Below are 13,924 nucleotides of genomic sequence, written 5' to 3' on the forward strand. Positions count from 1 at the left end.
CCTACGTAAAACTTGCATTTATTTTATGGGTAATGCTAGGTAAAAAAAAAAAAAACAGCCGGAACTTTTTTTATTTAGCATTCATTAATTGTCGCAACAATTAATAAATGCTAAATAAGGAAATTTATGGCTGTTTTTGGCTAATATTTTTTTGTTACTAAACATTTTCCTTATTTTATTTGTTGAATCTAACAATGACTCATAATAAGTACAATAAAGGCAGAAACATCTAGTTCTTCTAGCTAGTATGCATTAATCAAAATCATATTGAAAGAAAATTCTATTATGTCATCAAACAAGCCTCCATGACCAATTATAATATAGATGATGACATTTGAGTGAGGAAAAGACAAGTAGATATGACTTATGACTAGTTCATTTGGTTGAGCAGATAGAAAGTGTGAAGCCCTAATAATCATTTTATATTTACATTATATCTATATATGGAATGTGGGGTTACATTGATAATCTCAAGTATTAATATGTAAAACATTGAGTGGGAGTTCCACAATCAAATCCACTAGTACTAAAATAATTGGCATTTTAATTTATATGCTTCGGGTTAATTAAGAAGAGTAAACCCTAAGTTTTAACGGACATTGTAAGAACGTTAAAAGTTGTATATGGTCGGTGGTTGTTCAGGTGAAGTGTCACTCAGCATATATAAAAAATAATTAAAAATGATAATAAATAATTCCATTATTAGTTAATCAATTAGAACAAACCAACCATAATCACTTTAGTTCTTCTATTCATTATGAAATGAACATTTGAACATTTACACAACCTCGAAAATCTTGACTTGTATAGGTGCACGTATTCTATGACCTCTACTAATAAGAAAAAGTAGAAATTAGCGTAGAAGTTGTTTTAATGTAAAATTAATAGTTGAAATAAAATTAGTAGATGACAATTTAATTATAGGAAAGTTTTTAAGTATATCAGTACACTGATGTTTCAGTGATTTTTAACCGTTGATTTTAATTATATATATTATATATACTTTTTATAATTAAAATCAACGGTTAAAAATCATTGAAACACCGGCACAAAAGGATTCTCAATCCATGTCAAGAAATTCCTGTTATTAGTAACAAGAAAAGAAAAACAATAAAAAATAAAAAAATAATGACATACCTGGAATACCACCTAATTACACAATAAGATATCCTTTTAATAAGCAAAGCATCCATAACATGTTTCTCTCCAAGAACTTAAGTAAAATTGAGGTGGCCATAAAACGAACAGACCAATAAGATTAACATCCTGCATTGACATAAGGTTCTGTAAAGGCGACATCTAAAGGACGTAAAGTAGGTAACTTAATATAATAATTATATCAGTGACTTCATTCCACAATTAGAATCCACAATCTTTAAGTCACACAGAGATTGTTGGAAAATAAAAGAACAAGACACACACTCACGAAGAATATAAAATGAAAAGAAATGGTTTAAATTAAAACTAAATATATGAAATAATTACATATGTATTTATACTTTTCTTTGACGTCTAAACTTAATACATTCTAATAAACAAATGGTTTAAATTAAAACTAAATATAGACAACTTATTCATGCTGTGGTTTCTATTCATTCTTAAATTCTAACTATCAAATTTATTTTTAACATTCTCCTTTAAACTTGATAATCTTCCGATTCCAATCATTATCCTTAACTTTTGAAAAGCATCATATTTCAGAGGTCTTGTGAAAATGTCAGCAACTTGATCAACTGATTTCACATACTCAACCTCCACATGCATGTTCTCAATACATTGTCGAATGAAATGATACTTTGTTTCTATGTGCTTGCTTCTGTCATGAAACACTGGATTCTTTGCTAGGGCAATCGCTGACTTATTGTCCATCATGATCTTGGTGGATTCAACTTGCTCAAAATGAAGTTCCTTCAGTAGTATCTTCAGCCAAATTGTATGACATGCACAGGTAGTGACATCAACATATTCAGCTTCACAAGTTGAAAGAGTGACTATAGGTTGTTTCTTTGAACACCAAAAAATTGCATTATTTCCTAAAAAGAAAACAAAGCCAGTAGTACTCTTCCTGTCGTCAATATCCCCAGCATAATCACTATCACAATAACCCATTAATTTGAATTCATCTGAAGCTGAATAAAACATGCCATACTCAAGAGTGCCTCTAAGATAGCGAAGAATTCTCTTGGCTACCTTCATATAGATTTCTGTTGGATTCTCCATGTAACGACTAATTAACCCAACTAAAAATAAAATATCAGGTCTGGTACAGGTCAAATACCTTAAACTCCCCACGAGACTTCTGAATAATGTTTGATCAACTTTTCTTACACCTTCTTCCTCTTTGGAAAGTTTGACTCCACACTCCATAGGTGTATTGGTAGGATTGCAATCTAGCATATTGAGTTTCTTCAATAGCTCTCTTGCATAAGCCTGTTGTGAGATGAAAATTCCATCCTCTATTTGTTTCACTTCAATTCCCAGATAATAAGATATTAGTCCCATATCACTCGTATCAAATTCTTGAGCCATTACCTTCTTAAATTCTTCAAACATTATTTGATTGTTTTCCTGTGAATATAAGGTCATCCACATAGACACAAACAAATAACAAATTTCCTCTTTCCTCTTTCATATAAAGTGCATATTCATGAATGCACCTAGTGAAACCATTATCTTGAAAATATGTATTAAGATGACCATTCCAAGCTCTTGGAGCTTGCTTCAGTCCATATAAGGCCTTTTTAAGCCTTAAAACTTTATCTTCACAACCCTCAACAACAAAATTCAAAGGTTGTTTAATATAAACTTCTTTCAGAAGATTACTGTTCAGAAAAGCAAACTTCACATCCATTTGGTGGATTTTCCAGTTGTTCTGTGCTGCAAGTGACAACAATAGCCTTATCGTCTCCAAGCGAGCAACTGGAGCAAACACCTCATCATAATCTATTCCTTGCTTCTGCTTATACCCTTTTGCAACGAGTCTTGCCTTATACCTTTCTACATCACCTTTAGAGTTTTTCTTAATTCTGTAAACCCATTTGACTCCAATAGCCTGATGACCACTTGGAAGTGATGCAAGTTCCCAAGTGTTGTTCTTCTCAATTGCTTGAATTTCTTCCTCCATAGCTTGTATCCATTTCTCATCTTTGACAGCTTCTTTAAAACTTAAAGGCTCATCATTGGAGAGTAAACACAATAAATTTTCATCCTCTAGCTTTTCTGTTTGCTTATAGAGATCAGGGAGACTTCGATATCTATAAAGGCTTTCGCTTGAACTAGAGGATGGAGAAGACGATGATGATACTAGTGGGTTAATGCTGGTGTTGAAGGATCAATTTCGCCTTGCACTTCTTGCATCGGGGCTTCTTTTTCCTCAAAATAAGGCAGAAAATCATAAGTGATTTTATTTTGTGTACTCCAGTCCCACTTTGTATTTTCTTCAAACTCAACATCTCTGCTTATTATTACTTTATTATTGATGGGATTGAAGAATTTGTAACCTTTAGTATTCTCCTTATAACCAATAAATACAAGCTTTTGGCTCCTATCATCAAGCTTCGATTTTTCTTGTTCAGAAATTTGGACATATGCAATAGATCCAAATACCTTTAAATGTGATACATTAGGCTTCAAACCACTCCATGATTCTTGAGGTGTTATATCTTTCAAACTCTTGGTAGGTGAGCGGTTTGAGAGATAAACTACACATGCAATTGCTTCTCTCCATAATTCTTTTGTTAATGACTTACTTTTTAACATCGTTCTTGCCATATTTAGAATTGTCCTATTCTTTTTTTCAGCAACCCCATTTTGTTGAGGCGATCTAAGAACAGTTAGGGGACGTCGAATACCATGATTTTTACAAAACATCTTGAATTCATTTGAAGTGAATTCTCCACCTCTGTCAGTTCTGAGAGCTTTTATCTCATAGCCACCTTCTTTTTCAAGGAGGGCTTTAAACTTCTTGAATGCTTCAAATGCTTCGCTCTTTTACTTCAAGAAATAAACCCATATTTTTCTTGAATAATCATCAATGAAAAACAAAAAATAGGTGCTCTTACCAAGTGACAAAGGCTTGATAGGTCCACAAACATCTGCATGGATAAGCTGAAGTGGCTTGGTAGCTCTTGATTTGGACTGCTTTGGAAAACTCTTTCTTGAATGTTTTTCAAGTAAGCAAGCTTCACATAACTGATGAGGATGATCAATTGTTGGAATTTCGTTTACCATCTTTTTTGTTCCCAATTCTTTGAGCCCACCAAAATTTAAATGTCCATATCTCATATGCCAAAGCCATGGTGGATCTTTAATACATGACTTCAAACATATAACTCCACCGCTTCTCATGTTTAATAAGAACATACGATTTCTTGTCATAGAAACCTTAGCAATAAGATTTTCATTTTTATCTCTAAGCCAAAGATAGCGATCTTCCATGACTATCTTGTAACCATTTTTCATAAGTTGCCCAATACTCAAGATATTATTCTTTATTTTTGGGATGTAATAAACATTGGTAAGAATCTTATGACTTCTATTCTTCATCTCGAATAGAATCGTCCATTTGCCATTGATTTTTACTTTTGATTCATCACTAAAACGCACGTGTCCTTTTACGTTGGTGTCGAGTGCAACAAATTTACTCCTATCACCTGTCATATAATTGCTAGCTCCATTGTCAAGATACCACGTACTATCTTCAGAATCTTGATCTTCCTTGAGCGTAAGGAATAATGTTGGTTCTTCAACATCTTCACTGTGCACAACAAGTTTATTTTCTTCTTCTTTGGATATCTGACACTCCCATGAATAATGTCCATTCTTTCCACATGATGAATAGCATTCAATGTGTCTTTTGTCAACTGTTCTTCCTCTTCCATGACCTCGAGAAAAATTTTGATTTCTTTTCTCTTGAGAATAATTTTTCTCATCTCTTCCTCTTCCGTAACCACGTCCTCGTCCTCGTCCACGACCTCGACCTCGTCCTTGTCTTCCACTTTTGTTGGTTTCTCCTCTAGCATTCCACGAAAGTTTTGCCTGCAAGACATGTTCCACACGTTCTTGCTTGCCTTTATCCATTCTTTCTTTATGGGCCCGTAAAGAACCATTCAACTGATCAATAGACATCGTATCCAAATCTTTGGACTCCTTAATGGCTACCACCACATGGTAAAATTTTGAGTTGAAAGAACGAAGGATTTTCTCAATAACACGAACATCTTCTAATTTTTCTCCAAGCCTTTTCATTTGGTGCACTACCATAAAAACTTTGGTGAAATAATCCGAAATGGATTCAGTCTCCTTCATCATTAGAGACTCAAACTCAGCCCTTAGAGTTTGAAGACAAACCTTCTTCACCTTTTCAACTCCTATGATGAAATTTTGAAGAGTATCCCAAGCTTTCTTTGCATTGGTTATATCAGCAATCTTCTCAAACATATCATCATCTAAGTCTTGATGAATGATAGTAAATGCACATTGATCTTTCTTTCTTTTATTTTCTAATTCTTCCTTCTGAGCTTCTGTTAGCTTGTTCACATTCTCTGGTTCTACATAGCCTTTCTCAACCATCTCCCACACTCTTTGAGCACCAAAAATTGCTTTCATTCGGGTTGTCCAATTGTTATAGTTGAGCTTAGATAATTGTGGGTATTGAAAAGATAAAGTAGTTCCTTTTGATGAAGACATTTTATAAGTGGCTCTGATACCATTTTGTTGGAAAATAAAAGAACAAGGCACACACACTCACGAAGAATATAAAATGAAGAGAAATGTATTGAATGTATTTGTGTTGTTGTTTATGAAATAATTACATATGTATTTATACTTTTCTTTGACGTCTAAACTTAATATATCCTAATAAACAAATAGTTTAAATTAAAAGTAAATATAGACAACTTATTCAAACTGTGATTTCTATTCATTCTTAAATTCTAAGCATCAAGTTTATTTTTAACAGAGATAACTTAACCATTGCTACAAAACTCCACTTTAAATTAAGTAGATACTAATTATTAACGGTGAGTTCTACTATATAGATGGTTGTTGACTTCTATAGGTATAGAATTGTAGTGGCAAATATAGATGAAGACATCTGTCCCAAAAGGAGATAGAATCTGAATTTTGGCAGGAAACTTGCAGAAGAGATTTAGTGGTATTCACGTGAGGAGTAGAGGAGATTAACGCTTTGATTTGATAATTATATTTTACTATGATTATTAAGTTAAAGTTGATTACCGTCGTCCTGTATCTTGTGCTTTTCACGTTTTTAGAAGGATGTTTTTATGTTTAAGTCTGAAAATATTACTCTTATTCAGTACCCAAAAACAAAAATATCACTGCTACTATTCAATACCCAAAAAAAAAATACCCTAACTACTACTATGTATGCCATTTTTTTATTCATACATTACCCTCGTAGTCATCCATATGCAAAAAAAAAACTACTTAAAAAAAAACAAAGAGCCGAGACTAAGAGCATGCCTCAAACAAAAGAGAAAAAAAAAATCAAAGACTTGTAATTACTTCACATATACTTTTTTGTAAACTAAGATTTTTTTAATTGTTAAAAAGGAACAAAAATTATGTTAATCCAATAGATATAGGTCCACTATTAAGCATTTACTAATTTATTGTATTAAAATTAATTATTAACACAATAATCTCTCATCACATGGATGAATAGTATAAAGTAAATTGTCTATCCTGCAGCTATATTTTAAAATATTCAAAAAATATCTCCTTCTGTGATAAATTACTACTAAAATTCTATACTTATAGAAGTTAACAGCCATCTACATAGTAGAATTCACCATTATTAATTAACTCAAATTATGCAACCATCTAGGCCTTTAGAAAGAAAATCTAAAACAGTTTAATTTCGATTTAAGAATATCTTGGAGAGTAAGTTACACCAAAGAATTCTTTTTTTTTTTTTACGAAATTCTATGGTACTGATGCTTGAATTTATCTTTACCTGTTGAAATTACGTGTCAATTTGATGGTGTATATGTGTGCCTGATAAAAATATCTGTTACACTAAAATCGTAAATTGTATCAGATCAACCCAATACAAACAGAATCTGCTCCCACAATTGATAGTATTTGTCACACACTTTACGTCTCATTACATTTTAAGCTTGTCATAAATCCCTGCTAATGACTCAGTTGAAGAAATATATTTTATAAGGCTTTCTGTTATTTTAATATTTATTTTGTGAAACTGGCTTTAGGTGTTAATGGGTCTTTTTTTCATGAGGAATTGATGAACTCTGTGTTATTTTAATATAAACCGAAGCACCATTGTATTGTGCAGCTTTAGCACCTGACCACCTGCCATCCCATCACTAGGCAACGGAAGGAAACTTGATACTTAACCCTAAGATCATGCCATATAAAATTATTGAAAAATTTTCAAGTACCGTTGATTTCAATTAATATATATTATATATATTTTTTACAATTCAGATCAACGGTTAAAACAACTGAAACACCAGTGTTTTCGGTACACTTAAAACTCTTCCAAAATTATAAATACAATAAGACTTTGTCATGATCATGCCATTATACTTAACGCTACGAAAGATTTTAGCAAAAATTAAATCGGAAGTCACACTACATAAACATTATTGGATCATATATTATACGGAAATATGCAACTAATTAAATGTACATGAAGCATATATTTTGTTATTGGGATAAATTAGACTTGGACTAAAATTTTGCCTATGCCTTCTTCCTAACGAATTCTAATTGTATCTAGTTGTTTTTACTCTCTACTCTCTTTGAATGAACCTGGAAACACCACCTGACACTAAAAAATGGTCTTCAGAAAAAGAAGATCTGGTGACCAGAGATGAGGGAAAAACTCATGAAGGAAGAGGTTTAGAGCGTAGAGGAAAGAAACACGCATGATACTAAAGCTTCTTACAAGGATAGGCTATTGGATGATGGTCTAGGAAAACTAAATCCAAATGAAATTGTTAAGATGGTGGCTGAAGATTACATTTCAGACAAAGACCCTATGGAGTAGGAAAAAGATGTTAATGCTCCCTTCAATCCAAAATCAAACATTGATGTCACTCTTGAAAAATATGACAAATGGTGCAAGCCGTGGAAACAAGCGCTAATTATCAAACCTTTTGGGAAGAAGTTCAATCTGCCTACCATGGAGAAATGGATTAGTAGAATATGGGCTAGGAAGGAGGCTGCGCGTGTTATGGATCTTGAGGAGGGTTTCTTTTTGGTTAGACTCTTTAACCAAGAGGATTATGCTCATGTTTTGAATAATTGCTGATCACTATATCTTGGTCGAGAGAGGTGGAGGCCCTTATTCATTCCTCAAGAAAGTGATGTACAAAAAGTTGTGGTGTGGGTTAGAATCCCCAATCTGCCGGCGAAATTATCACTACAAGAAAAAAGGTTTATGACCACGCCTTTATGAGAGTGGTGATTGAATAGAGATTTGATCACGTTTTTTTTGCTATGCTTCAAAAGCGTGGCAAAAAGGGTCAATGACCACGCTTTTATGAGAGTGACAATTGAAGCGAGACTTGGCCACGTTTTTTTTGCCACGCTTAAAAAGCGTAGCCGTAGAGAGAAAATGGCACGCTTTTAAAGCGTGGCAACAAGGTTTTATTATTGTGGCGTTTATAAAGCGTAGCCATTTCCTACAAGCCTTTTGGCACGCTTCAAAAGCGTGGCCAAAAGGTTTCCCATAAAAAAAATAAAAAAAGCTCATACACCCTTCTGAGTTATAACTTCATATTAAAAAAAGCTCATTCTTCATTTAAAGAAAGACCCGTAAGCCCTGCCCTAACTCCTTCAAAAGCCCCAACGCGACGACGACACTCCATTGTGCCTTGCCATAACCCTAATCCCTCTTCATTGTGCCTCAACCTCACCGCGACGACGACACTCCATGAAGAACGGTGCTGCGCTTGCAATGCCTCCGCCGGCAATCCCTCTTTCGGCACCCCTAACCCTCCTTCTGCAGTGACTCTCTCTGGCGGTGACTCCCTCCGCTCACTTGCCATCGCAAACCCGCTGTCGATGCTCCCTTCGCCGCTGCTCCCTGCCGTCGCTGCAAACCCCTAACCCCTTTCCATTTTTCGCTGCGCTATCGAGCCAGCAGGTAGCAGCGTCTTCATCCCCTACGCCATCGCCTCAAGCCCCTTCGCCCTCCATCGTCGAGCCCCATCCAGCCGTCGTCGTCCAGCGCCTCTCCCTTTCTGGCAGCCACCGCGTCTTCCTCCACTCCTCCCTGCACTCTGCCACTCTCTATCTGCATCATCAAGAATGGAGCCTCTGACTCAGATTGGTTCTTGATTTTTTTGGTCTGATTTTTCGCTGCTTCTATTTGTTTTTCTGTTCTGTTCTTGAGTTAATTCTAGTATGTTCCTAAGTATTTTAGTTCTTGATTTTAGTTATGATTTTTAATTTGTTCTTGATTCTTGGTTGGCATATTTTCTGCAGTTCTCTAGTATTCTCTTGGTTGCTATTCTTGATTCTTGATTTTTGTGATGATTTTTTAATGCTTCTATTTTTTCCTGTTCTGTACTTGAGCTTATTTTGTTCTTTGATTTTTGGTTCTTGATTTTTCACTGCATCTATTATGATTCACCATAGCACGCTATTTGATGTTATTTCATATACGAGTATTTTATTTATATCATAATTAGTAATACAACTCTAAATCTTTAAAATTTGGCTAATTATAATCCATAGAGCATGCTACAAATCATTTTTATATAACTTAGAAGAAAATTGAAAAGCTGCATGCCTATTGAAAGTTGAAACCAAATTAATACTACTGTTTTAACTCTTTCCTAGCAGTCAATGGCAGAAATAGGCATTTGGTTTAAATATGTATGTAATGTTACAAAGAATTTGATCCTTGTTACTTATCTAGCTTAAATATGTATTGTTTTTACCTTCTTGACCAAACAGATTTTCATCTCTCTTAATGACTTTTAGTTTATCACTATAAAATTGATGAGCAAACCAGAGAGTTTTAAAGAACTAAGACATCGATGAAAGAAGGAAATACTTGCTATTTAACTCTTTGTTGATTGTCATTATCAATCTTATATTTGGTTTAATATTTCTTCAATGACATAGAACTAATGTCATTTGTTGTGCCTTAAAATACTAGTGAAGTGACTATCATAGTACTAAATATGCTTCAGGAATTTGACCAATTTTAAGGGCTAGGTTCTTGTCCCGGTCTATGTTTCACTTATTTTTTATTTTATTTTTATTTTTATTTCATGACTTCATAATAATAATAATAATAATAATAATAATAATAATAATAATAATAATAATAACTATAATTCTGAATTTTGTATTTCTTCTCACTCATCTTCTTATGTAGTTAATGTCTTTGTTTCCCTGTTTCTATGTTTCCACTCACTCACTTCACTTTCACACACACTCTCCTCTCTGCTGCTTCTGTCACCGCTCTTTAATTTTGCTCCATGAAACCGTTGCAACACTAAGCTTGCTCTTCTTCATACAGTCACTTAAACCCTGTCTTGTGATCCTTTTCAGGTTTGATCCTCAATCTTTATTTTATTTTGTTTTTAGTATCTCGGGTGTGTGTTAATTCACCAAAATTTGTAACTTTCTCTGTGATTCTTTGAGATGTTATGTTTTCTCTGAGTGGCATTTTCTGCTGTTTGCTTTAATTTTGGAATTGGGGTTTGTCAATTATTCCATGACACTGACTTGAAGTAATTAACTGGCCCTTTAAATTATTATTATTATTATTATTTTGAAAAAAAAATTCTTTTTTTGGGTGAGCGATTTATGTTGTTTGTGGTGTTTGGCTTGGAATTTTGCTTGGTGTTTAAGGTTTTATAATGGGTTGGTGTGTGAGTGGACATGTTGCAGTTCATCCTGGTCTTTTATCTTTAATGTGAAGCCTTTTAGTTGTTTTCTATAAAGTTTGGTAAGCTGTGTGAAACCAGCTTCTCTTTTTGTCTTTGCTGTTTTGGTTGATTGGAACTATTGTAGAATTTTTCTGCCTTTATTTCATAGGGTTATTGTCCCGGTCTATGGCCAATAAGTCAATAACCCTATTGTAGAATTAAAAGTAGAAAGTGGAATTAAAAGTCAACAAAACAATATTAGTTAGTCTTCCCTCATTCACAATCAAATTGGTCATTAATTCATTATTTTGCACTCATAGAATTTCAGCATCTTGCCTATATTAGTCAGCCAAAATGTTGTATAGACATCTCCCCTATTATATATCAGCATTATAACTGCTATTTGTTATTTTCAAACTGAATGTTGTTTTCACTGCTCTGATAATTATTATTCCTTGAAGCAAAAGAGTAACCTTTGATCTTCTTGTGACTTGCTCTATGACCCCCAAGAGCTTGGTATGAATGGAAGATCTTGTTGCAGGTTGCACACTCAAACTTTTCTCTCTTGTGATTATGAGAAGAACTGCTCTTGTGATTTTCATTTTTGTAGAATTTAGTGATTGTCATTATCATTATCTTATTTTATGTTCATGACAATTTTCAGTGGTTTCCTTTACAGAACTCAACATGCCAAAAGTTTTAAAACGATTGTCTCTTGCACGCCAAATTGACAAAATAACACCAAAGAATTCACAGGTATTAGGATTTAGTTGTACAGTATATTGAATTATATAACATTTTGGCATTTTTTTCATGCAACCAATGTTAGTGTCAAGTGTGCTTGGAATTTATCATTTTTCTGTTTATGATTTGAAATGGTTTTGAATGTAATTTGCTTGAGGTAACCTCCATATTCAAGAGGTTTTCCTTATTGCATCTTTACAAACGTACACAGTAATTTCTAGTAACAGACTTCCAGTCTCATGTATTTTCTTGCTTTTTAGGTTTGACTTAAAATTCTGTTTTACTTTATTGCTCCTTTGTGTTGAGTGGATATGGATAATTGTGTTTTCAAATTCTATTTCTCTTTGCTATTTTAGGTGAAAGCTGAGAAAAATTGGTTTGATCGAAATGCTAACTCAGTTGAATTAGTTACTGAAAATGACGACGGTAAGGAGGAACAAGTGAACAAACACAAGCAAATGAAAACCAGTTCTAAACAATTGAAGACATTGCAACAGGTCTGATGCCTTTATATATACCTGAAACGATATATAGATATTATTTCCAGTTTATTTAATTCTTCTCAAATGTTTCATATTGCAGGAGCTTATGTTTTTTTTTTGTTGTTTTGTTCTTGCTTTTGCTCCTTTTTCTCCCCGCAGGTGCGCATGGATGTTAAGGATTTTGCTTGAAAACAGAGAAATATAGCATGTTCTAAATTTTCAGAATGTTGTTGCTTCAGGTTTGCGAGATCAGTGAAGAAAGTAAAAGAGAAAGCTAAAGCTGGACAATGAATAGAAGTTTTGTCATTTATTGCTGGATAATTTTAAGGCTGGGACTATGTCCCATAGTTTTATCGTGATTTTCCATAGAGCTTTGATTTCTTGTATGAATAGAATATATCATGAAATTTTAAAATTGTCAGGGGAAGCTTATGTCAATTTGATGTTATACGGAATTTTGTCTAGTCATGTTTCATTCAAAAGCAAGCTTATTCTAATGAAAACCGACAAGTTTAGACTTTGATCTCTCTCTCTCTCTCTCTCTCTCTCTCTCTCTCTGGAATATTATTGATGAAATTTGAGGATATTGCTTTCGTAATTACACTTGGCTCAGAGCATGGAATATGAGTTTAATTTTGAACTATAAAAAATTGAGTTGTCGCTTTTAAAGCGTAGCCATATGTCATGCTATTGGTATGCTTTAAAAGCGTAGCCATATCTTCCTATTGGTACGCTTTTAAAGCGTAGCCATATTTGACACATATGGCCACGCTTTTAAAGCGTGGAGATCTTTAAAAGTGTGGCAAAAAAAGCGTGGCGATAGAGCAACCGGCACCCTTGTAGTTATGACCCTTTCAAAAGCGTGCCGGTAGCTCAAAAAGCGTGGCAAAAAGCTATCACTACGTTTTTTTGGACTTTTGCCACACTTTAAAAGCGTAGCAAAAAGCTTGTTTTCTTGTAGTGTATATATAATAGTTATTTTCTTTGGAAAGTGGAAAAAACTTTAGGTACTATGTTAAGGGTGGATGAGCTCACTTCTATTCATTCAAGAGAAAAATTTGCACGCATATGCGTAGAGATTGATCACAGGAGAAAGCTAGTTCCATCTTTTTTTGCCTGGGAAAGGAAATTAGATTGGAGTATAAAGGCCTACACCAAATCTACTTCCATTGTGGCAGATATAGGCACAAAGTAGATGGTACCCAGAGATGCTTGCTGATGCAGTGAAAAATGTGCTATCTCAAATCATTATGGGCAGCTAGAACCACCATGAGGGAGGTGGCGATGATGCTGACCAGATTTAAAGTGAAAAGGAAAATCTGGCATCACAAAAAAGGAAAGATTCTGATGGAGCTGGAATTTTGGGGGAGAAATCAAAGGAGTTAGCCGTTGAGAATATGATAAAGGATTAGAGCATTAATGGAGATGCTGCCACTTTAGAAAACTCTATTAAGATAGATAAAAGTCCATTTGGGTCTCGGATGGTAGTTAAGAAACCTTAAAGAAGAAACAAACAAGGATTGGGAACTCAAAATGGTAATAATATAGAAAAGAGCTTTTTTGTCCGTTTTGATGCCTTAAGACATGATGAGGAAAATCAAGATAGTATGAATACTAATGAAGAAAGAGGGCAATCAAATTCTATAGTACAGGAACAGAAAGAGGAAGATAATGTTAAAAGCAGAAAGCTTTATGATTGACTAGAAATCCAGAACAAGAATGGAAAGTTCCACCTAGGAATAAGACGCAAATCAACAACCCAAAAGGAAGAGTAACTGATCTTAACAGGAAGTTTAAACCCCTGGATAATTAATAAATAGTTATCCA

General features: G+C 33.9%; 1 protein-coding gene across 1 annotated transcript; it reads left to right on the plus strand.

Annotated features, from left to right (window-relative positions):
- LOC110263058 (DEAD-box ATP-dependent RNA helicase 13-like) lies at positions 11,156-12,616 on the plus strand. Its single transcript, XM_021103580.1, has 4 exons — positions 11,156-11,412; positions 11,551-11,627; positions 11,972-12,112; positions 12,257-12,616. The coding sequence occupies exons 1-4, from the start codon at positions 11,394-11,396 to the stop codon at positions 12,284-12,286; spliced, it is 267 nt and encodes an 88-aa protein (XP_020959239.1). The 5' UTR covers positions 11,156-11,393; the 3' UTR covers positions 12,287-12,616.

The sequence above is a fragment of the Arachis ipaensis genome, chromosome B05 (genome assembly GCF_000816755.2).
Source record: "Arachis ipaensis cultivar K30076 chromosome B05, Araip1.1, whole genome shotgun sequence".
Lineage (NCBI taxonomy): Eukaryota > Viridiplantae > Streptophyta > Magnoliopsida > Fabales > Fabaceae > Arachis > Arachis ipaensis.